We start from the raw sequence: 24,701 nt of genomic DNA, 5'->3' as shown, positions 1-24,701 counted from the left end.
TCCCCTTTTTTTTCTTTCTTTTTTTTTTTGCTGTTGAGTGGGGTGGGAAGGGTGGGTGAAGGGAAGGGGGTGGGGGGAAAAAAACTGCAAATGTGTATATCTTCAGTTTTGAGAGCAGGTGGTGAGGGATGGACGTGACTTTTTAAGGAGCTGTTAACTCCAGTGGGATGAGAGTGGGGCGACCTAGCTCAGGAGTGGTTGTCTGGCAGTCGGAGGGTTGCCGGTTCGATCCCCCACCCTGGGCGTGTCGAAGTGTCCCCGAGCAAGACTTCTAACCCCTAATTGCTCCCAACGAGCTGATTGGTACCTTGCATGGCAGCCTTTCACCGTTGGTGTGTGAGTGTGTGTGTGTGCGCGAATGGGTGAATGAGAGGCATCAATTGTAAAGCGCTTTGGATCAGGGCGCTATAGAAAAACAAAAAAAAATAGTCAAGCCAGGAGCTTTCCATCTGGATGAGCCCGGGACCGCGCTCTCCCCCTGACCCCGCGCTGATACCGCTGGGGGAACATGGGATCTCCCCCCCCCCCCCCCCCCCCCCCCCCCCCCCCTCCACCCCCCCCCGCCTCCACCCCCCCCCGCGCACCAGCGACAATTTCTCAACCGCCTTTATTGCAGGGCCCAGAAGCTCTGGAAAGCTTCTAATTATTCATTCAAAGTAAAATTTCCTCCCTTCCTTTAATTAGGCAGTTAGTCATTCGCCGGGAGCCCGGGGCGAAGGCATTGATCAGCTCCCGCTCGGTCGTGTTGCAACACGGTCCCCGCAAGGGCACGGACGACTCCAAACTTCTTTTGAAATTTTATCCTGTAAGAGGAGTGGACAGCTCTGAAGTCTAGCCCTGCTTTTTTTTTTTTTTTTTTCTTTTTTTTCTTTTCCTTAACGGTAACAAAGACCAGTGATTTGTAAGTAGAGTAAAAAAAAAGAAAGAATGTGTTTAAGTTCAGCCACGTGAAGAAAAAAAAAATTGTCAGGTAATTTGTAATGTGACATTATTTCAGTTTTAATCTGGTGTTTGCAATGAGCAGGTATAAAAATAATGGTTAAGTTATGTTAATTATACAAATCATTTGTATCAGTAATAATGTATTTAGTAACATTCTGTTTACAAAGGAGTTCATGCCAGTGAAAAGTACTCTTGTAAAAAATAATATTCCTTCAAGCTAATATTTATTTTAGAGCACCATGAAGATAAAGGATGCGCTGTTTGCTTATTCCCTGAAAACACACACACACACACGCACGCTTGCATGCACACACACCCACACACATGCACACATTTGCATGCACGCACACACATGCATGCGCACGCGTACACGCACACTCATACACCCGCACATACACACACACACACACACACACTCAGACACAAACATATGCTCTCATTTATAATTTAAGAGAACTTGTTATGGTGGCTGAACTCACAATAATGAAATCGACGAGCCGCTTTCATAAGCCTGTGGTAAAGAGACAAGTGCAAAGCGTCTTTTGATTTTTAGATAATAAAAGCAAATGCGGGCACATAAAACAGCCCTCGCTTTTACACCAAACATAAAATTCTCCGAGGGGAATTATGGCTCATAAATATGTCAGTTCCATGTATTACTCGAAATTCAAAATAATTTTGCACACACACACACAACGGTAAACACAGCCACTTTTAAAGTTATTGATGCTTTTGACTCTTGTTAACTATTGCCAGGAACAAACCATTCATCCTTTTAATAATGCAACAGAGACTAATTCTCAGTATTGTAGTGTAGCTTTTTTTGTGTGTTATGCCTTGGTGGGTCATTGATTGTGTTAAATGACACGATTTTTTATGACGACGGAATTTTGAAGGCCTTTCATGTGAAATTAGCATTCAGATGATTGGCCTCCGTTAATGATGAAATGTTTTTAGTAAAGAATAAATAACAAAATTTAAAAGCTATGTGTGTGTGTGTGAACCGGAGGCGGGAGAAACCCCCCCCCCCCCCACGCTAGGCTTTGAACCCACACAAACAATACAACGGCACAAATGTTGTAATCCACACACGCTTTATTCCCTGTCGCATCGCTGCTTGTTAGCTGACCTTTATTTGTTCTCTTGTAATGGGTTCTGACTTCCGACTGGGGAGAGGAGGACTGAGAACGACCAGAACGCAAGCTTCCTTATTCTCTGTCAGAGAGAGGTTTTATGATGTTGCCTGTATTCTGCAGAGACAGAATTTATCTTTTTTTTTTTGTTGTTGCTGCTACGCTTGAATGAACCTGAGGTTCATTATCGGTAGGTAGCCACAGTACTTCGCCAAGAGGGACACATATTGTCTGGAAAGATCCAGGGGATGGGCCTCCTTATTAACCATGACAAGTCATCCTCTCTTTCCTCGTACACATCCCCCTCCCTCCCTCCCTCCCTCCCTCCCTCCCTCTCCCCCTCCCTCTTTTTTTTTTCCCCCCTCTTCTCTCCCCTTTCGACTAAAATCGGCCGCATCGGAGCAGTCAGGGGCGTGGCGCGGAGAAGGCCGCCCGCTCAGCGCGAACGTGTTTTCGAAAGCGAGGCCACGCCCCACGGGCCTTCCGTGAAAAACTCTCTCTCTCTCTCTCCGGATGTCAAGCGCAATTTATGTCTGTAATTTACCTTCTTTAATAATGCTGAGGAGGAGAGGCCTAGGGCAGACGCCTCCAACCGCCAGCTCTGCCAGGCGCGCTCGCCAAGACCACGCCGTTTGAAGTTGTCGTGTTTGTTATCTCCGCTCTCTCTCTCTCTCTCTCTCGTTCTGTTTTTTCTTCCTCCTCTGCCTCTCCCTCCCACCCCCTTGTGATCTGTTTAGCAAGCCTACATGCTTTATTTATGTTTTCCAGAAGTTTCTGAGCCCCTTTTGGCTCTATAGTCCTTGCCCTCCCCCCCGCCCCCTCAATGTTGCACCTGAGTGCGGACGTCACCTTGCCCTCCGCTGGTCGAGCACGAGACCCGAACTCTGCTCTGTGACTTTTTTCAGGGGTTTGGGGGTTCTTGGGTGTCCACAGAACCAGGCTGGTGCATTCCAGCGCCTTCTGTCATACTGCAACCACACACATGCACATGCACACACACACATACACACACACACACACACACAAAGCACACACTCATGCACGCGCACGCACATGCACATGCACACACACAGGTGCACACACACACGCACACACACACACATGCACACGCACACACACAGGTGCACACACGCACAAACACACGCACACTCACACGCACCCAATCACAGACCCCTCAGCTTGTTAAGATTTTCGGACTCGCTGAAAGAGGAATTTTCTTATGCAAGTGGCTGAAAATATGGACGTTTTTTTTTCGCACCTGTGCCGCAGATGTTCAGCGAACGCCGTGTTTGTGCAACAAACAAGTCCTGATTTCTGTTGATTCAAAAGCCGAATGCGTCCGCTCCGCTCGCATTACCCACGTGTCCACGGGGCAGCCACAGAGCGCCCCGTTTTAAAGCGGAGGAGGAGGAGGAGGTCCAGGAGGATGAAGGCAGGTCAGTTGACAGCGATATGTCATAAGTCTTCCTGTCAAGAAGGGAAAAAAAATATCCTGGTGCCTTTAATCTCGCCATAGCCCTGCAGAGAAACACTTCCCCTCGCTTTGAAAGCACTGGGGAAATGCTTTTGAAGAAGTACCTGCATGGCCCGGGGCTGCGGTGCGGTGGAGGTGGAGGGGGTGGGGTTTGGTGGGGGGGGGGTCGGCGGGGGACAGGGAGGAGGGGGGGCTAACTCACAGCACAGCCAGGTGTTTGTCTGTATCAGTCCAAAAACAATATACACCCTCTTTAACGGCTCACGCCCGTGCAGCACCCAGAGGGCCGTTCGGGAACATCTGGCTCGCGCTCTCACACAAGCCTGGCGTTAAAGGGCTCCAGATCTCCGCCGTCAGTGCCGTCGTTCGTGTGCCGCACGCCGCACGCCGCTTGGTTCTCCGGGAAAAGCCTTACCGCAGCAAACGGTCGTCGCCCCCCTGGAAGTGCTGCAGTCCATTAATCCCCCATAAAGCGTCCGCGTTTAACGCTGCCATAAAAACGGTAACCGCGGTGATTTACGACCGAGCCGAGCGGGCCGTCGGCCGCGGCCGTGATGGACGACATAATCGAGATCGTTTGAATGCGTGTGCCCCTCGTAAATAAATCCGCGAGCGGGTGATCTCCCGCGACTTGACTCGATGCCGTCCGTCTGTCTTGGAGGCTTTCCCCGATCTCTTGGCGTTGACCTTTCGAACCGCGCGGATTTGCCATCGCGCCCCGCTCAGCTGGCGGCTGTGCCAGGCGCTAACGCTCCGGTTAGCGGTACGCCGGGGTGTCTGCGCAGAGAAAAAAATAAAAGTCCGCCTTAACAAGGGTTTGTGTCTTATAATGAGACTTAGCATCTTATTTCTTTCTCTCAAGTAGAAAATATTAGCGTGTTTTAAGTTTCCTTTTTGCTTGGCAAGTGAAACTGGTCTTACCTCATTGGCAGCTCTTGAAATGAGTCAAACTGCCTCACCTTTCTGGCAATCTTTTTCATATTTGCCAACAAAAGCGTGAGAAATAGGATTTTAGGTGTAAATATATGACTAAAAGTCTTACATACAAAGATTGGCTTTTTTTTTTTTTGGTTTTTGCAACGTTGTATCAGGCAGATGTTTGTGCTGGCAGAGACCGGCGAGCGCACGTGTGGTCTTCATCGCGCTCCGCGGAGATCGTCCAGACGAGACGGCGAGCGCCGTCTGCGTCCGACGCGCGGAGAGGAGAGGAGAGGAGAGGAACGAGCGCGAGTGCAGGCACGACGGCCGCCTGGGAGCGCTCCAGCTCTCCGAAAAACGCTCGAGGCGGGACAGTCACCCGCCTCACAGACTACCGGTTCACCTCGGGTATTTGAGGTTTTGCCTCCGTACCATTTTTGATCCGGGAACCGATGTTCCTCCTTCACGGGGATGTTTTTGAAGCTTAGCGCTTGACACATTTTTTCTAGTCGTCTTTTGAAATTTGTAGGCTCTCCCCTTCACCTCCTCCTCCCCCGGTAACCCTGGACGCCTTTTAAGATGTAGCGAACGAAATCACAGTCGTTCTGGAAATCCGCCGTTAGCACTTTGGGGCAGTCCTCATTGATTTCCCGCTCTTTTTCAGTCACGCGTCCGCAAGCCCAGCTCACTGACTGCGCGAGCTCTGCAGAAATGCTAATTTTCAGGAGAATAGCTTGAGGTGGCACGCACTGGCAGAGAATAGAAAGTAGGTGTGATTCTCCCGCTTTTATTTCATGTCAGTCAAGCGCACCGAGATATGAAAACATAATCAAGGTAACGTTGTGGAAGTCATATTAATGGGTTGCTTGGGATTCCAGACGAGGTTCTCCATGTTCCCTCAGCCTCCCCCCCCCCCACCCCCCTCACCATCCCACCCCCCTCACCCTTTCAACTGACAACGGTTCGGGAACAAAGCGACGCTTTCTTTGGTCGTTTTTTTTTCCTTCGCATCATACACACGCTCCATTGATCGTGATCCGTGCCGGGTGTGTGCCGGGCTTCCTTATGAAAAACTGCGGTGATTCAGAAACAGGCTGTCTGAACCTCCTGTTTACCGCGGCACTCGCGTTTCGTCCTCCCCCCAACCCCCCACCCCACCCCTCCACCGACGGCTTGGAGACGGCTGCCCTCCGCGCGCGGGCGAACCCGCCAAGCGGTAAGTGCAAGGCCGTCAAACTCGCGGGTCAAGGCGGAGTCGATGCTCGGGTCTGTCCTCAGCCTCGGTCCGGGTTGCAGACGACTCCTCTCCATGCGTGTGCCCGGCTGAGCAACCAGAGGGTGTCTGCTCTGTCCCCCCATTAATATCCGTCTCACCTCGGGCATCGCCACGGGAACCTATTTCGTCCATGGAACCCATCTGTCTCCCCTCCAGCTGGAGAAAGTGGGCATGAGGGTGGGGTGGGGGGGGTGGGGGGGGGTACTGATGCAACACACTCGAACCCACAGCCGCCATCTGCAGCTGAAGGATATGAGCTCGCTCGCTCCCTTTCACACAGCACAGACCTCACAAGAGGGAGGGCAGGGGGATGAGGTCTGTCTTCCATTCACACTACACAGCTTTCGGGAAAAGAGGGAAGATTCTCCACAAGCAGTGCAGATTTTCCAGATTCCAGCACCCTCTCCCTCTTCCCCCCCCCCTCCCCCCACAAACACACACACACCACACACACTCGCACACGTGTGTATACACACACGCACGCACATACGCACGCATTGGGACCTCCCTTTGTCTGGTGACAATTAACAGGATTTTCGACTGGGGCTGGGGGGGTTGTAGATCCACTCTCGCGTCCCAGTCAGCTGGTATCACCCCCCTCAACCCCAACCCCCTTTGAAAAGCATGAATGGGAGGAGCCCTGGAACCTGGCCAGTGGAGGAACACGCAGTCATGACATGAAAAAAACCTCCACAAAACTCACTGAAAGGAACCCCAGAGCCTGGGTTTTCTACAGGGAAGGGGGTCCTTGAAGGGAGTCCCTGGCCAGACTTGATATGCAGTGACTGTTTTTAAACATAACCCTTTTGAAGTTATGATGGGGGGTTCCCTGGATGCCTTTGAGTCTGCTTGGGGGGGCGGGAGGAGGGGGTCCCTGGATCAGAAATGGTTGAAAACCCCTGCTCTAGAGAGAGTACGCGGACCCCCAGAAAATCGCACTCTGCCTCGGACAGGTGTTTCCTTCTGTTGGTTGCTAATCTCGTCCCCCTTACCTGGAGAACCGCCCTACCTGCTGACACCAGGTACCTGCACCCAAAACCTGTTTTTTTAACCCCCCCTCCCTCCCTCCTCCTCTCTCCACAGTGCCTGGAAACCTGGGCTGCTTCAAGGACAGCGGCGACCCCCCCACGCTGACCGGGAGCAGCGAGACCTCCAACAAGCTCACCATCCAGAACTGCATCAGCTTATGCCGCCGGCAGAGGTACAAGGTAAGCGTGGCTCCCCAGGGAAAAACGGGAAAAACAAACCCGCTGTACTGCAATGTGGTCTTCAAACAAGGTCCACCGTGTTTCCTGTGTTTTTTTTTTTTAACTGTTTTTTTTCTTGTTCAGTTTTGGATCACATCAGCTCTTACTCTTGTATATAATTTTGTACTTTCACTTATTTCAACACAGTGCAGAGTTTGGCTCATTTGTCTTTGTCGACTCTTCATTTTTTCTCAGCTGTGTATGTTTCAGTGACCAGCTGCCCAGGCTTTCAGCAGTTAGAACCCCAAACAGTTTCACCTGTCTGTAGATAATTCCCCCTGGATGTGAATACGGAACAGTTATTCTTCATAATGTGCATTGGTAGCTTAGCACAAGTAGCATTGTGTAGCTGATATTGTGCAGTGTATTTAACTTTTCATCTAACTATCATTGACCATAATCTGTTTTGCAGTACATTACTTATTTAAAAAATCAGCACAACCATTCACAAATCTTTCCGTGACAACATTCATCTTTGTAATATATATATTTTTTTAAAACATACCTCATAGGTTACATTTGCATTTGCATAAATATTACACCTTGGGTTAAATATAATACCTTAAATATGAAGTTTCTGGGGAATTGAAATGTTACGGTATAGCGCACTGTAGTGAATTTGACTACAAAACTATGATTTTAAAGGTTGGTTTGTTTGTTGGAAACACCCTCCGAGCCTGTTCTCTATCTCATGCAGTAGAAGATGAGAGAGGCAGTGTGAACTGCTCACATCATATTTTGGTCCAGATTTTTGGACCAATTTCTGAGGAAAAAAACGTAACAGCCATTGTACAGTATCTTCAGCTGATATCTCCAATGTGTAAACAGCATGTCACTAATCATCCTCGACAACGAGGACTTTGTGTCTCGAGCAGCTTCGAAAGCCGCAGACCCATAAACCCTTTGATGGCTTTCAGCGAAAACTATTGAAAAAATGTGTCAAATGTCATCGGCTTAAGATCATCTGCACAGTTTGTGCAGACAGATATTTCCCTCCCAAAACACATGAAACAGGGTGGCTGGATTAACCTAGATAATATGTCTGGACTGAAAAGCCCACACCCTCCCCATTAATTTAATATTTAAACACTCGCTTTTGAGTCATCAATCATTCATGTGCAGGCAACCTTTATTTTAATGAATTATAATACAAGTAAACCAACAAGAGGCTGCCTTCTCTCAGGGGCAGTGTAGTGAAGTAGCTACAAACGTTCGCTTGGCTGTCGGCAATCACTTCCCATGAGCGCCATTTGAAATTTAGCGTTTTAGGATGGGGGAGGGCGGGAGAGTCGGGGGGGTTGTGTCTGTTTCCTTGCCATTGTAGAAGGGGGAAAGAGCGGTTGAGGTAAACTGGAGGGCAAGAGCGAGATTGCGTTCTGAGTCACGAAAGAAGGCCTCGTTCCTGACGCCGCCGCCGCCGCCGCTAACGTTTTTCTCCTCCCTTCGCCGCAGCTCGCGGGGATGGAGTCGGGATACGCCTGTTTCTGCGGCAACGACCCCGACTACCGTCGCCACGGAGAGGCGGCCAGCACCGAGTGCAACCACGTGTGCTTCGGCGACCACACCCAGCCCTGCGGCGGAGACGGGCGCGTCATCATCTTCGACAGTGAGTTGGGGGCGGGGGGGGGGGGGATTATTCAAAAATTCTACAAAAATTTCAAAAACCAACGGACACTTTTTGCGCATTCGGGCTCACCCAGGCTTCATCTTCCCTGACAGCCTGCGCTGCCGAGCCAGAGCTCTGACGCTAATCTCTCCTGATGCTCAGCCTAGCTGGGAGATATCGATTCCCCCCGCACAAGTGTCCAGACGCTGCTGTCGTGATAAATGTTGATGCTGAGTGCGCTGGCAGAGGAGGGAAACTTTATTTTACCGAAACTTTTGAGGACAGATCACTATGAAGTGGCAGGAGATATAGATATAGATTATGTTCTATATCATGAAGGGAGAGTAAATCTTACCTTGTTGTTGTGTTCTGCCGTTTTCTAGATCTTACGTGACTGTTGTTTGTGATCAGGTTTGCAGTTCACTAACTTTTTTTTTTTTAACGATTTTTTTTTGGCTTGTTTTCACGCTGCACCTGCAGCTAGGGTGGGGGCCTGTGGGGGAAACTACACGCAGCCGTCCGCCGTGGTGTACTCCCCGGACTTCCCGGACAACTACGGGACGGGCCGCGTCTGCTACTGGACCATCCAGGTGCCCGGCGCCTCCGTCATTCTCTTCAACTTCACCTTCTTCGACATCGTGGACCAGACGGACATGGTGGAGCTGCTGGACGGCCACACCAACCAGGTGGTGGCGCGCTTCGACGGCCGGCACCCGCCCCGGGAGACCATCAACGTCACCGCCGACTTCGTCATCCTGTACTTCTACTCGGACAGGACCAATCAGGCGCAGGGATTCGCAGTCCATTACCAAGGTAGGACGACCCCGTCTCTGCCTCGCATCGTTTCGGCTCTTTGGCCCCCCCAACTGGCAAACGGTCTTTGAGTTTCCGGAACATTCCTTGAAAAAAGTTGGGGTGAATGATATCGACGTCCCCTTTGGACTGGTTCCTTGCGCTGCAGTTCCCTGAATCAAGCTGGTGACGGTTTGGCTGGAAAATGAGCTTCCCTGGGTTTCGCTGATCAGCACTCCAGCTGAGCTCAAGCAAAATTGTTTACACATTTCCCCATATCTGACCCTCTGGTAAGAGGAGACAGGCGTACCACACGCTGCGATCGTTTTTTAAATCCCGAACTTGATGTTCGGAGCTTAAAATCATATTGCGGTTCACATTTTACATTCTTAATACCCCTTGCAAATGTGTTTTTTTTGGAGAATGTCACCCGAATAGTATCTAAATGTAGTAGCTCACAAAGTCTCCTCCCAAGGCAAAAGGGTTTCTACAGAACAATGTCTCTAAGGCCTTTAAGAAAAGGATCAGGTTGTTTCAGGGAGTACTGTTTGTCCTTTACTGAAACCATGCAGTTAAATGGGTATGTCCTGTAATCGTATAAAGTAAGTGTAGCCAAGCATTTGAATGAGCAAATATGTAAATAAATCTCTGGCCCTTTCAAAGCACGGATTAATGGGAAGGAACGCCACAAAACAAGTTCTTCATATATTTTTTTTTTTTTTTAAATGCGGGTCTTAAATTACCTAAAGGTACATCTTGAAACGGTTTTGGGTTTCAGCTGACATATTTGTTTGCCTGGCCGCGTGATCCCCTGATGAAATCGTCTGCGACAGTCCTATCTGCGGTCGGCTGCAACTGAAATATTTAAAATGCTTTTACCGAGCTGCCGGCGCTCGTGCTTTTAAAATCGCACCATTTACGGCCCCCCGACGGGTCCCGAGGAACGTTCCATTCTCTTTGTGTGTGCGCGTGGGCGATACATTATGGCCTTTATGTCAAAACCCCCCCAGCACCACCACTTTGTCCACATTTATGGAAGCCCCACATATACATATGTGTCATACAGTTATATGTGCTCATACTTTGTCACTAGATTTCTGGGTCTGTGTTGTGAGGCTTTGATAACCAGCTAGCCCGCCCACTGGTCACTTTTTTGTCAGCTCCACACACTCTTACTTGAATGTCTCTGAGCGTCCTTCCTTTGATTGGACGATGTACGGTTGGATGCTAAAACAAGCCAGTCGTGGCGCGAGGGGGGGCGTGGCTTCCTACTGTTTGAACATTTGGAGTCCTTGTTGCTCGGTCAGACGTGCAGTTAGCAAGGCTTCGGCCCCTCAGACCTGCAGTTTGCTGTCGCTCTTACTGTCGCTCTCCTTAACGACTAAACAAACAGTTCGCTTCCGAAATTCGTTTCACGTAAGCTCCACCTCGGAGGAGACGTTCCTCCGGCGTGGTTTTCTCCGGCCCGCCCCAGATGCAAACACCAGATGGCGTGGATGTATTCTTGCGATGCTGAGTTGCTCGGTGGTATTTTCAGCGAAGATAAACGCTTTCAGATGACGTGTGTGGAAATCGCTGGTTCAGAAATCCGCCAGTGTTATTTGTGTATGCTGAACATCTGTGAATGCTTCATCCATTTTTCAACTTTTTATTTATTTATTTGAAAGTGACTGACTATTAAAAATAAATTAATTTAGCCTCTTCGTAGTCAAATTCCCAGCCAAGTTTATACACAATCTGAAACAAAACTGAAATGAGTGAAATTGTTAACTGACCTCCCCATCACAAATTTTCATATTGCAGATATTAACAGCGTACTCCCTCCCCTAATGTACACACACACACACACATACACACAGGAAGTAACAATTATCATATCATGTTAAACAATAATGCAAAATGCTACTGATTACTATGTAAAAATTCCTTATTTTTATTGTCAGTCATTCAGAATCTGTTTAAGAACGTTTCTTCTGTCAATAAAATCTTTACAAGCGAGAAGGCGGGCCTGACAGAAGCATTGACTGCCATGACTTCTTTTTTTGTGTCGTTACATGTTTTAAATTCATCATAACAACAGCACTGACATTTTTACGCTCTCACTCTCTCTCTCGCTCTCTCTCTCTCTCTCCCCCCGCAGCGCTGAAAGGACCGGGGCGGCGGACGGGCGAGGAAGACATGATGGACGAGGAAGAGGAGGAGGAGGACGTCGGCGGCACGGTGGAGCCCCCGTACGAGGGCGTGACGGAGAAGTCCAACGACAGCCGCTCCTCCCAGATCCTGTACGTCATCACGTCCAGCCCCGGCAAGCCGGACCACAACATGCCAGGTCAGTGGCTCAGCCGGAGCTGGACCTGTGGCCCCAGCTCTAGTATGTGCTTCCGCATCAGACCGTTCCTCTGCCCCACCACTAGGGGGCAGTGTACTGTAATGATTTAAGACTTGTGACTAAGAGGTTGCGGGTTCAATTCCCAGGTGGGGGCACTGCCATTGTGCCCCTCAGCAAGGTGCTTAACCCGAACCAGCTGTATGACTTTCGCCTGTGTGCCGACAGAACAGCCAGCTGTGCCGTTCCCTCTGGATAAGAGTGCGTGCTGAACGCTTAAGTGAAAAAGTTAAATACCCTGGCGTCTGCGGTCGCCGTGACTTCATTCGGCCCACCACGGGATGTTCAGATCACTCCCACAATCCACTTATCCCCCCCCCATCCCGCCTTTTCTGTCCCTTCGCTTTCATCTTCAGTTCTCTGGCAATTACGGGCGTGTGACGGGGGGAGCCGGGGGACAGCGTGGGGCGTGCGGTTGGGTTTTTCCTAATGTTGCGTCTCCTCTTCCCACAGTTTGGACCATCTACGTCCTAGCCGCTCTCTTGACGCTCACCGTCATCGCCATGGTGGCGAAACTGCTCTTGCACATCACAGTAAAGTAAGTGCACAGGCTTTCCTTAAGGTAACCTACCTGACTGAGATTTTGTGCAGTGATTTTGGACCACAGGAGCTCCAAAAAGATCCCTGAAAGATTTTCTGGCTCGCCCTCTTGTGGTGTACACTGGTGTGCGAGGGTTTTCGTTATGCTCTAATGTGTTTTGGTTTTTGCCCCTCTCTCCCTACCATTCCTTCACCATCTCCTTTTGTTTCTTCATTCTTTCCTTTATCCCTTGCTTTCTTGTTCACCTCTCTCTTTTTTTTTCATGACTCGTTCAGGTCTCCAACCATACCCTCCATCAGCGGCTCGGAGGCCTGCGGCCAGAGCCCCGCTTCGGAGCCCTGGATCATCTTCTACCGGCCGTCCACCATATCCTTCTTCAAGAAGAAGCTAAAGAATCACCACGGCGACCTCAGCCCCCTGGTGGGCAACTAGGAAGCCACCTCCCCACCAGGCGTCCTCAGCAGGAAGCCAGTTTCCAGGCTGCGCTGGCCCGTTACTTCAAACTTTCTTGGGGTAGAGGGTGAGGGAGAGGGGAGGAGCTAAAACCAAGCTAACACAAACGACTGAACAGCTAACTGCCATGGGTGGGGGGGGGGGGGTGAGGGAGGTGGTAAGGCCTGGTCTGGACTACGGCTACGACACCAGTCAGGACCGCAACCGCACCCGGCATAGAGGGGGGGTGGGCAGGGGCGGGGGAGGGCGGAGAAGGCAGTCTGAAGAGGAGACGCCAACGTTTTCGGCTGCCCCCGTTTGCCTTCCCATCAGTGTGGGTGCCTTAGACTGGCCGGAACTGGGTACCCCACCCCCACCCCCCCGCCCTCCCAAATGCGCCCCCCCTCCCAAGTGTACCGATGGAGGTTCTGCTTCAGCTTCCAAGGGGCTTCCCTCTGTTCACTAATAAAACTAAAACACAAAAATGCTCGCTTCGTACCGCAGAGGTACGGAAGGCGAGGGACGTGGGCCCGCGGCATCACGCGTATGAAACGCCTTCCCATGATCCTCCTTCGGCAGCCGCCGTCACACCGAACGCGGCCCACGCGGCGGCTTCATGCTCTGGCGAGGGGAAACGGTCCCCTGTCACATGTCACACGCGAACGGTTCACATACCTCTCCGAAGGCCAATCCGACCAATCAGACCGACTACTGGAAACCCCGCCCTGTGAGGAAGAGCGGGAAAAAGCGGGGGCCATTTTGAAAAGCTTTTTCTTATGTAGGTCAGGTCTTGCTTCCTCTGCAGACTGCCGCGCTCCCTAGGTGGAACAAACACCTACTTGGACGAGGACTCGTTAATAAATAAAGGCGGGAGACAGAGAGAGAGAGATTGCGATCTCGGAGCGAATAACCAAATTGAAAAGACTTGCGTGGGTTAAAGAGTTCACCTCTATCGGAGAATCTGAGTCAGCCCCAGTGCCAGCGGGTGTGCAGTCTACTTAAATAATTGCCATTTAAACTCCCCTCAGATGTCGCTAAACTGTCTGTTTTGTTTTTTGTTTTTTTTTTGTCTGCTAGCGGCTCTGATCTTTCTGGTTGAACCGCGTTCAAGTGCCTTAAGAATTAAAAAGCAAACGTGGGCTTTTTCTTTTTTCTTTTTTAAATCGTCGTGGAAATTTAATTTATTTCTTTCAGAACTCATCTGTATGACAGCGCTTACAAAAAAAAAAAAAAAAGAAGCAAAAATATGTTCATGGAAGAGTGGCTGGTGACGAAATCTGCTTCCTTATATATGTATATTTTTACCCTGTGGTCTTAAATTTGAAAATGCTATCCAGGAAAGTTAGGCTGCTAAATTATGCTGTTCATACTGATGCCATATTGGTACAGGCAAAACCTTTTTTGCTCAATTGGCCGACTTTGTTACTAATTAGAAGGGCAAGCCTTGCATTTCATTGTACTGGCAGCGTAGCCATGAATGAACTTGCGCAAGGCCTGAATGTGTTACATAAAAAAAAATTTTAAATGTAATTAAAAAAAAAAAAAAAACAACCATCTTTTAAAAAACAATTTCACTGTAAAGGCATTGGCACACTGATAATGGAATTGTCACATGTTCACACGTAAAAAAAATGTGTGTTCTTTAGATGCTCTTTTACTGTAGCTTAGGGTGTCAAAGCACTTCTATCACCAGCAACCTGATTTTCCTGATTTCAAAAGCTTGCCGGAGCAAAACACGCTAAGCTCCCCGCAGACGCCAACATTTGGCTTCAAGGTCGCTGACAGACAGCACTGGAATTAATGGACTTGTGAACTTTTGGCCGTTCCAATTAATTACTAGGTCCATATTAGCGAGCACGTCACCGCCTGCTGCAAAGCGACGGAGTGGTGAACTGTCAGATTTGACGTGTTTATGAGAAACGCCGGTGGAACACTTACTCGAGCTTATTCGCAAATCCGTTTTTTTTTCTTTTTTTCCAAACCACCCTTTCCTGACGATTGCATGAAGGAGAACACGGGAGTTTGAGCGCGTGGTGAGGGTAATGGCAGACGCTGCGATTAACCTTAACGGCAAAAACGGAATTATACAGTCAAACATTAAAATGTAAATTGTAAGCAATCATACTGCTGAAAGTTCTTTATATGTACTTGTATTGTTTTTGAACTTTCATGCAAGTTAAATAAAGATCAAAGAGGAAAAATGTGCACTTAAATACCATTTACACGTCTGTTAGCGGTACTTATTCAGTTTGCATGTGTCTCTTCGAATCAAGTAATTTATACCCTCTATAAAGAAAATAAATATTCAGAGAAAGACTGAGACAAATGTAAAATGCATGAAGCATACTGCTATAAATACAGAGTCCATGTGCACTTGTAATAAAGACAGACACCTTTATGCAAAAAAGACATTTGAACAACAGCAGCAACAACAACAATAACCTCATGTTCAGATTGATCTGTAAAATATAGCCTACCCAATATGCTTATTGCAGGATTCATTTTGTGCGTCCAACTTGTCTGGGTGTCTGGGTGATGTAGACTAATGTCTTACTTTGGCAACCTGATCTGCTGTAATCTACGATAATGATTGCAAGTCGATTCAAATACCTTTAAAAAAAATGTTTGAATTTGGCATTTAGAACAGACCATGCATAAGTACTGTAGTTGTCTTTTTTGGAATGAGGTTGACAAAAAGTTACCATTTCAAATGAGGAAAAACTCACAATGCAAAACATTTAATTTGGCTATGACTTTTTAGGAATCTATAGCGACAGCTCCGGTCCCTTGGTTATCCCAAACTGAGAAAGCCATGGTACTCTGACCAATCAAAGTGCAGTGTGTTCTGTATGTGTGACCTGGAAGTGCTTATATTGCCAGTTAGGTTGTGCAAATGCCAAGATGAGAAATGCAATGATTGGGAGAATATGAGATCGTAAAATATTGTTTTCATGAAATTGTACATAAAATAGTGAAATTTTAATTTATACAGTAAATTATTGTTATTTTGGATGTGAATGGGATATAATCTATCTTTTGTATAAGTGAAGTGTATTTGTAGTCTTATTTAATGTGTCCTGTAAAATAAATATGCATGTTTCTTATGCTGGTGTCATTGCTTTGTGTGTGTGTGTGTGTGTGTGTGTGTGTGTACAGTACCCAAAACTTTGGAGGGTGCACAAACTCAAACAAACTGTGGATGGTGTCCACAATAGAAATGTATTTTCTTTAATCATTTGTTTCTTCTGTTTTATTGCAAAGAGTTGACAGTATTACACTTCCAACAGTTACAACACACAGTTTAAAACACTAAACATTTACAACTTATTGTGGTAAATGGTGATAATATAAATCTATCAGGACAACCTTGGCCTTGGCCCGGGAATACCCCATGGTTTTCCTTATAACTTTAATTATGATGTCTGCAATATGAAGAACGGTTCAGTGTTTTTAATTGGTCATTTTAATGTATTTGACTGACAAACAAAAATAAGAATAATTTTTGCTTCACAAATACAGTTGGGCAAGTTCAGTGATCACTAACTTGTGAAACTGAGCTTGGAAATGCAAAGTGGAATGCTTGCATTTACTTGTAAGTTATGGACAGATGTTGATTGATACAGGCCTATGTCAGCAACATATGTTTACCTTGCAAAGAAGTAATATGCCATTGTAATATGAGGACAACTAATGCTTTTATGTTTGGCAATGTGCTATGGCAAATGTTTGAAATAAAGTTGTAAATGCTGGAAGTGTGGGCACCTGGTCATCGAAACTAAGTAATTTGTGGGAAAAAAGACCTCAAAGACAAAGTCAATCGCAATGAGCCAAACAAAAAATTCAGTAAAAAATTATGGAAATTCAGCTCATATTTTCAATGGCCTTCATCAGTAGATTAGTGTGAACAGGGAGCTCTGAGACCAAGTTCAAGAACCACTGCAGATGAGCATAGGCTATACACTTTGTAGTTTTTAAGCTATTGTGTAACGCAAAAAGTATATATTGTTGTACACTAATTATACTGAATGTGGGTGCAGTATTTTGCTGTAGTAGCATCTAGTCGTAGTAATTAGACATTGGATGAATACATACAAAACATGTATATCAAAGTAGAGCCAAGACTAGATGCATGGGTGGAATATCCCTTTAATATAGAGAAAATAGTTGGACATTTAGAACTGTTTTATTCTTCTTCAGAAATGCTTATCAGATATCCATTAATCACTACCAGGTTTGCCTTGGATGCACTAACAATCAGGCTATTTGAGAAGCTCCATGTGCAACCTATTGCTTCCTTTTGGGCTGAGGTCAGTTGGGTAACCTGCAGACTTGGGGCCAGGCAGAAGCATGGAACATGTGGTCAGGGTTTCAATTGAAACAACATGGGGGAAAAAAACCTGGGTAGGTTGTGTCATAATATGAAACACTTGTATGCGGAAACTTATCAACGAGATGTTTGCGCGCACGCACGCACACACGCACACACACACATACACCCTTTTCATACAACACATGAGTCTAATTTTCTGCGTCTTGCATCTTTGATGTCCACATGAATGGATAGTCCGATAAAGGCAATATTCATAACAAAAAATTACATCACCGCCACGCAACTCCGATCCAAAATACGCAGTTCACACAGAATGTCAAAACGTCATTTTGAATATTTATTATGGATGTGATTACGCTAATGATGAATATGCCAAAGGAAATCCCGCAAACATTTTGTATCTTCCTGAGTTGCGAAAGGGGGGGGAGAAACTCAACTGTGAAACCCAATGCTTTGTTGCCCTCTACTGGTGGCACGGTTGCACAACTTCTAGGCCACATGTTTTTAGTGCACCAACGTCTGCTCCATACAGATTACTATGCTGGGTACCGTGCGCACGACGTGAAAATCCGATGCAGCAGATGCAAATAATCGAGGCGTCCTTGCCGAATGCTTATCCTTTTTACGGTAAACTCAGCTGGCAGAAGCTTAGACAGAAGCTAGGCTGTTTATTTAATAGTAAATGGACTGCATTTATATAGCGCTTTTATCCAAAGTGCTTTACAATTGATGCCTCTCATTCACCCATTCACACACACACGGTGAAAGGCTGCCATGCAAGGTACCAATCAGCTCGTATTTTGTAAAAGCGATTATCGCAGGCGATGACGTTAGCGCAATCAGCGCTGTATTGGTTCTGCACTCACACACAGACATTATGCCCCTGCTGGCCACAGCCCCATACTCCGCCCCCAACCACCCGCTCCCAGGAACAGCCAGCTCTGCAGTTACCAGATCTGCTATTCTGGTCTGATGAAAGTCGACGTGGGAACAAACGCACTTCAGGTCCTATTAATCCGGCAAGGCACGGTGGTGGCGGAGGACCGATACCTCCAGCGGTACAGATGGAAACACAGGGCCAGTCAGAGAGCAGCAGACTACACCCTCCCTTTCACTGGGGCCCGGCTGACTCTCTCACACATGTCCGCTGGGGCCTGCTGCCATTATTGCCGCTGTAATATAAGTCCTTGAGATTTGGCTCCGCGCTCTCGGTGACACGGAGAATGGTGGGACCTTTTTCGCGTCCTCCACTTTGCTGAGCCAAACTGGTACCGCAGGTTCCCATTGGAATTGTGGGGGATCTCTCTCTCTCTCCCCCCCTCTCTCTCTCTCTGTCTGTCTCCTTCTCCCTTTCTTTCCTCCCCCCCCCCCCCCCCCCCATTTGCTCCCACCCCACAGGAGAGACCATGAGAAAAGGTTGGTGCAAGGTTATCCTTCTAAGACCAAACTACTGTGTGATTAGCCTGACAATGGTGACAATGTGCTGGGTTTCTGGTGTCACTAAGGGGATGAGAGCTTTCCAATCAATGGACAAGCTGGAAGACAAAACCTGTCACTTTCAGTGCTCAGGGAAAACAAGTCCGTACTGGTGAGAATCCCAGTGTTCCCAAGCCCTCTCTCTTTCCCTCTCACCCTCTCCCTCTCTCTCTTCATCTCTCTCTGTTTCTGTCTCTCAGTTTAAATTTTTTCATTTCAGTTTGCTTTATTGGCAGGAAAGCTACAGTCATATTGCCAAAGCAACACATGTAATATACATAAACTTGGAAACCGCATATACAACATGCTAGTATGATCCACAACACTATAATAATAATAATAATAATAATAATAATAATAATAAATCTTGGTTATTTATTTATTTATTGTATTGCACTGTATTAATTAAATGACTGATGTTGTTTATGTAAACTCATGCCTACAAAGCATTAGCGAATTGAATTTAATTCACCTGTGTCTGATTATTTCTGCATCCCATTGATAAAATAGAACTACAAAATGGCACCAGGACAGTTTATACAGTCGCAGAGAAATGACGGATTTAAACGTCACGTCATTAAGTAACGTGAGGCCACAGCAAGATGGCGGCCCCCTTCAGGGTAGTTGCTAGCACGTTATTGTGCGGTCCTTGTCGTTTACTTCATGCAAGACTGAGAAGCCGAATTGTTGTGTCGAGTCCAAGTTGTGCAATTTCACTCCAGCGTACCTATAGCGATGGTTCCGAGGACAAAAGTACGCATTTTGGGTTCGAGACAGTTCCCGAAGGACAGAAAGCGGAGAGAGGTAATGTAATGATTAGCTAGCAACCAAACGTGCTAGTCGGCTGGCTAGGTCATCGGCCAGCCAGCCAGCCATGCAACATTAATATTGCCAGCTAGGTACATAGCTTTCAATAATAGTGTAATTTTCATTTTAAACAATAGGCTGGAGTCTAGCCCTGATTTGGCTGTGTTTGTCATTGTCTTTAACGCCCACAGATGGTTGATTGAAAAGCGCGTTATTATGCGTGGATAGAAAATTGTATTTTGTCTGATGAGCTCGTGTAACGTTAAATCATATCTTCAGGGTCCACAGATTGTTGATCATTTCTCGATCATTGTAATACTGGTGTTAACTGTTAGGTTCGTGGTGTTGTAGAAGAGTTCACTAAATGCTACATGAATTAGCCAGAGGCATGTCTTGGTGCTGTCAAAACAGGCAGCATGTGAAGGGGTGTGTCCACGTTTTGATACCGAGTTGATTATAGATATTATTTTTGGTTCGAGCTGTCCGGCAGTTATAGACGTGCACGTTGATGACATCACACAGACCATATAAAACACTGCCCTTAAGCCAGTATCCTAAATACATGGGAAAACATTGTTGGTAAACAATATTTGCGCAACCACATCAGAGTTGTTTCCGTTAGCCAGTCACAGAACCATGGGTGTGGTGTACTCAGATATATCATTGATTCAAAGAGATGATAACTAATTTACGTGACTTTGAAGTGTTAAAAAATAGAAAACACTTCCTGAATACCCATTAGGTAACTTAATTTACAGACCACTGGTGTGCCGTTAATGGAGCTACAGAATGGATAGCTAGCGCACATATTACTAATGCGTTTGAAGTTGTGGACGATTAATAATGACGACACCGGCACAGTCGTGTGAGTTTGCCTTTCATTTGTCTTTTAACGACACATCTCTGTAGCCTCCAATTTAAACTCGTCTGTCTTGGGGATTGTGTGTGCGGGAGTTGTTGAAGCTGAACTGCCCCTTCATATCTCTCAGTATACAAAGTTTTCGAGAGCGTGGCTCAGAAATATGACGTAATGAACGACGCCATGAGCTTGGGGATCCACCGACTATGGAAGGACTCCCTTTTGCACATCATGAACCCCCAGCCGGGAGCTTGCTTGCTGGACACTGCTGGGGGTACAGGTATGCTACTAGCATTTTCCATTCACTGCCCTTTGCAATGCCTAACATAGAGAGACTAACTGCTCTCTCAGTAATCAACACCTGAACTCAGATTTAATATTATGTGCATACAAACTTTGTGTTTATTGTGTAAATGCACTGAGGTGTCCTAGAGGAAAGGAAAGAGTTAAGGTGTTCCTGCTCTGTGCATCACTCAATATTAAAAAATGACAAATGCCCACAACAGCTTGTAATGAAACCTTGGATCATGTTGAAATGTGTAGCTACAGAGTGTGAATTATGGGATATAGTTGTCAAGGGTGGCACTCTTGTGCAACATTAGCTACAAGCTGTATTGTTTCTGTGTGTGTTTTTTTTTTTTTTGAAGTGCTAAATCATTGAGTTCTCGATGCTAAATTGAAAATGTGGTGTGTTGGACTAAAGCGTCCAACTCAATTTGAATGTTAAAGAGTTGGCAGGCGCGACTCCATTACATGCCAACAGAAAGCTGCGTTTGCCAGCCTGGCAGACGTTAGATTCGGGCAGTGTCACAAGGAGTTAATATCTCCTTTTGTTCGTGAATTAATAGCCTGTTTACTTCCCCAGAGCACTTTGATTTGTTTATCTGCGGTAATTTGTGTCCAGTTTCAGTCCAGTTTTGCCAGTTTATATCCGTGGCCAGCTTATTTCCTGTCTTGTCCTTGCGCTGTCTTCTGCGTGTTGACGCTGAGACTCTCTGAGTACACCTCCTGTGTGGTCCTGTCTGCTCTGTCTGTGTCGATGTTTTATTTCCTGTTTGGTGCTCGGCTCTGTGTTTGTGCGAGAGATGTCAGTTACTGTCTGTCTGCTCGTGTTCTCTCTGCTGCTGTGTAGTCTGTAGACATCAGGCCTTTGTCAGCGAGTCTCCTTTCTGTGTCAGCACTGTCTGTGGAATCTCGTGCATCAGTGAGTCAGCGAATGAATCCGGGCCGTCTCCATCTCCCCAGGTGACATCTCCTTCCGTTTCCTGGACTACGTGCGCTCCCAGCGTGGCCGGCAGGACCGGCACGCGGCGCGGTCCAATCAGACGCTCTCCTGGCAGCAGATCACTGACAGCTACGCGTCCGCCGAGCCGGGACAGGGGGAGTCGAGGGCGGTGGTGTGCGACATCAACAAGGAGATGCTGAAAGTGGGGAAACAGAAAGCGGAGGAGCTGGGCTACGGCACAGGTACTGCACAGGTGGTACAGCACAGGTACCACAGCACAGGTTTCACAGCACAGCTACAGCACAGGTTTCACAGCACTGGTACCACACCACAGCTAAGGTAACATAGCACAGGTTTCACTGCACAGGTACAGAACAGGTACCACAGCACAGATGCTACAGCACAGCAGAGTCTGTCCTTAAGCTGTACTTCCTTGCTGCTGATTGGCTGTGGTGCCGATGCTGTACCTGTGCCATCTGCAATCATATGAAAGAAAATGTTTATTCTTAATACTGTTGAAAATGTATATTTCCTTTTAAATTGTAGGTAATCTGCAGGAATTGCATGTAAATACTGAAGTATTTTACTGAGGTCTGGTGTGTCCGTGGCAGATTTGTCCTGGGTTGTGGGGGACGCAGAGGAACTGCCTTTTGATGACGACCTATTTGACGTGTACACCATAGCTTTCGGGATCCGCAACGTCACTCACATCGAACAGGTATGCCCCCCCTCCCCCCCTTGTTAAAATTCCCCATCCCTGTCCTATAAATGTGTCCAATATCACTGCAGTCTGTTATCTAGCTTTTTAGACACCCAGCTAATCGCTGACCTTTAGTTTAAAGATCAGTCTGTGACTGTTCAATGTCGTTTCATAGATTGGCATAGTTTTATCTCATATTAAAAATACAGACTGCTTTTATATCATCCCTTTGATTTTATTATTTCAAAGCAGTGGACAGTGAAAGGGGGGGAGTCTCCCCTCAAACCCCCAGAGGGAGGGAGGTTTTTTTAGATAAAGATCCTGAGTATCCTGACTCTGTGTGTTGGTGTGTGTGTGTGTGTGTGTGTGTGTGTGTGTGTTTCAGGCTCTGCAGGAAGCCCATCGGGTCCTTAAGCCGGGCGGCAGGTTCATGTGTCTGGAGTTCAGCAGAGTTTCGAACCCCCTGCTGTCCAGGTGAGACGCAGGAGACTTCATTTCTGTGGTGGAATAATTAACATAATTAACCTTTCTGTGGTGGAGGAATCAACATAATTAACCTGCCATTTACCATAGCATTCGTGAAGAAAACCACAAGAAGTTCTGTGTCGGAATTTGACATCACAGTCTCTTTAGTGTTTTTTTCCCATCGGGCAGTTTTTACCCCACCTGCTTTTTTTGTGGGTCTGATTTTCTGTAAAGTTTCTTTCTGTAAAGTGTTCTATGTGAAAAGCTATACAAAATAAATGGAATTGAAATGGGGTTTCCATTGGTCCATATTTGTCATTGAAAAATCTTTTTGGAGAAAACACAACACAGTATGGGCAACACAGATTTATTTAACTAAAACAACTTCTTCTAATGACAAAAGTGGATGTTACAATTTGCTTAGTTTGCATATAGTTTTTGCCTAGAATAAATGGTGGTGATTATTAAAAATTTTTTATTTAATGAGGGTCGGAGTGTGATAAAGTGTAACAAGGTAGATGGTGCAACCATAAAATCACTGGTCTGACATTGTATGACCTGCAGGAACTTTGTGCTCGGGGTGCTTTTGAGTGGCGCAGCAATACATTACATTACATTACACAGTAGAGATCCATACTGCTGGTTCAGGCTGTGGCAGTAACGCTCTTCCCCCCCCCTCCCACAGTCTCTACGATGCCTACAGCTTCCAGGTGATCCCGGTGCTCGGCGAGGTCATCGCGGGAGACTGGAAGTCCTACCAGTACCTGGTGGAGAGCATCCGGCGCTTTCCAGACCAGGTAAAAACAGAGGGAAACCAACACTTCCCCTTCTCCCCTTTACCTGAATTGAATCAAGCCAATATCTTTAGGATAGGCCCCCAAAAATATTGCCTGTAAAAAGTGTAAGTGTTTAACCCTCCTGTTCTGTTCATTTTTTAGGTACAGCAAAAATGTTCCCGGGTCAATCCCCATACAGGGGGGGTTTGCAAATACATGAAATGAACCATTTTCATTTAAAATGTTGATTACACTAATTAAGGCCAGTAGAAGAAGTTTCATACTGAAAAAATTTCTATTTTTCCTAGATTTTCAAACTTTAAAAAGGGTCAATTTGACCCGCAACATAACAGGAGGGTTAAGTTGTGTTTAGGGCCCTTGGATTTAGAAGTATCCTAAACATGTCCTCAAGCATTTTATCGTTATATGAGTACATTTTAATTCACACGAGTAAATTTTAATATATCTTGATCCTGTACCGATTCTTTATTTGCCTTTTCAGGAAACATTCAAAGGAATGATTGAGGATGCTGGATTCTTCCGGGTCCAGTACTTTAACCTAACAGGTGGAGTGGTGGCCATCCACTCTGGCTTCAAACTCTGAACGGTGCCCCCACAAACCCCCACCCCCTTTCCTACAATCCGTTGGCAGAATGAGGATCAGCTGACAAGGCCTACCTGTAGCCTGGGAACAGACTGTCTCCGCCCTCAGAGGGGAGGAGCGCCAACCCACCAATCGTGTGACAGAGTAGAATTTCCTGGGGAACCTGTAGTGGCCCACGAAGAAGAAAAGTGCGGGAACTACGAAGTTCAGCCAGGAGCATGCACTTTCGTTCTGTAGTAACGTGTGGGATTTTGGTGCTCAATAAAAATATTTAACTGTTGTTCTGAAAGGTCAGGGCTGCGCAGACAGGTCTGGTGTGTTTTGGGAGCTCGCTAGAGTTCCTTCTCTTTACTGTATAACATTTATTTCAGCTGATGCTGTAGCATAAAGTTATAAGATAAAGCCACAGGGTGAACATTCATCCCTGACGGAAATGTATCGCTGTACTCTCACGTGAGCGTGAACCAGCACTGGTTTTGGCAGGCTACACATTCAGAAATGAAGCCAGAATAATTGGTTGGCATAAAAACACACTGGCCCTTCAGGACTGGAGTCACGATGGAGGTTATTGAGAATCCTTTTTTCTTTGTGTGTATGAAATACACTGGAGGACAAAAATAAATACAAAAAAAAGTATTTGTCGATTTATATTAATCTAGTGCAGTGGCAACCAACCGTGTTCCTTGAGATCTTCCATCCTGTAGGCTTTCAT

General features: G+C 46.7%; 2 protein-coding genes across 2 annotated transcripts in view; both read left to right on the top strand.

Moving 5' to 3' along the window:
• kremen1 (kringle containing transmembrane protein 1) overlaps nucleotides 1–14,298 on the top strand; it is a 56,693-nt gene extending 42,395 nt beyond the window's left edge. The window contains exons 4-9 of the mRNA XM_064353693.1: nucleotides 6,827–6,951; nucleotides 8,443–8,596; nucleotides 9,077–9,409; nucleotides 11,529–11,717; nucleotides 12,228–12,312; nucleotides 12,591–14,298. Of these exons, the coding sequence (XP_064209763.1) occupies nucleotides 6,827–6,951; nucleotides 8,443–8,596; nucleotides 9,077–9,409; nucleotides 11,529–11,717; nucleotides 12,228–12,312; nucleotides 12,591–12,747 (1,043 nt within the window). The 3' untranslated portion in view covers nucleotides 12,748–14,298. The remainder of the gene's footprint in view (nucleotides 1–6,826; nucleotides 6,952–8,442; nucleotides 8,597–9,076; nucleotides 9,410–11,528; nucleotides 11,718–12,227; nucleotides 12,313–12,590) is intronic.
• Nucleotides 14,299–19,107: 4,809 nt separating this feature from the next.
• coq5 (coenzyme Q5, methyltransferase) lies at nucleotides 19,108–24,701 on the top strand. The gene is made up of 7 exons (XM_064353692.1): nucleotides 19,108–19,357; nucleotides 20,350–20,499; nucleotides 21,465–21,686; nucleotides 22,056–22,162; nucleotides 22,530–22,618; nucleotides 23,295–23,406; nucleotides 23,888–24,701. The coding sequence occupies exons 1-7, from the start codon at nucleotides 19,156–19,158 to the stop codon at nucleotides 23,987–23,989; spliced, it is 984 nt and encodes a 327-aa protein (XP_064209762.1). The 5' UTR covers nucleotides 19,108–19,155; the 3' UTR covers nucleotides 23,990–24,701.

The sequence above is a fragment of the Anguilla rostrata genome, chromosome 10 (genome assembly GCF_018555375.3).
Source record: "Anguilla rostrata isolate EN2019 chromosome 10, ASM1855537v3, whole genome shotgun sequence".
In the NCBI taxonomy this organism is placed as follows: domain Eukaryota; kingdom Metazoa; phylum Chordata; class Actinopteri; order Anguilliformes; family Anguillidae; genus Anguilla; species Anguilla rostrata.
Note: the sequence above shows the minus strand (reverse complement) of the source record. Positions and strands in the feature narration are given on the sequence as shown.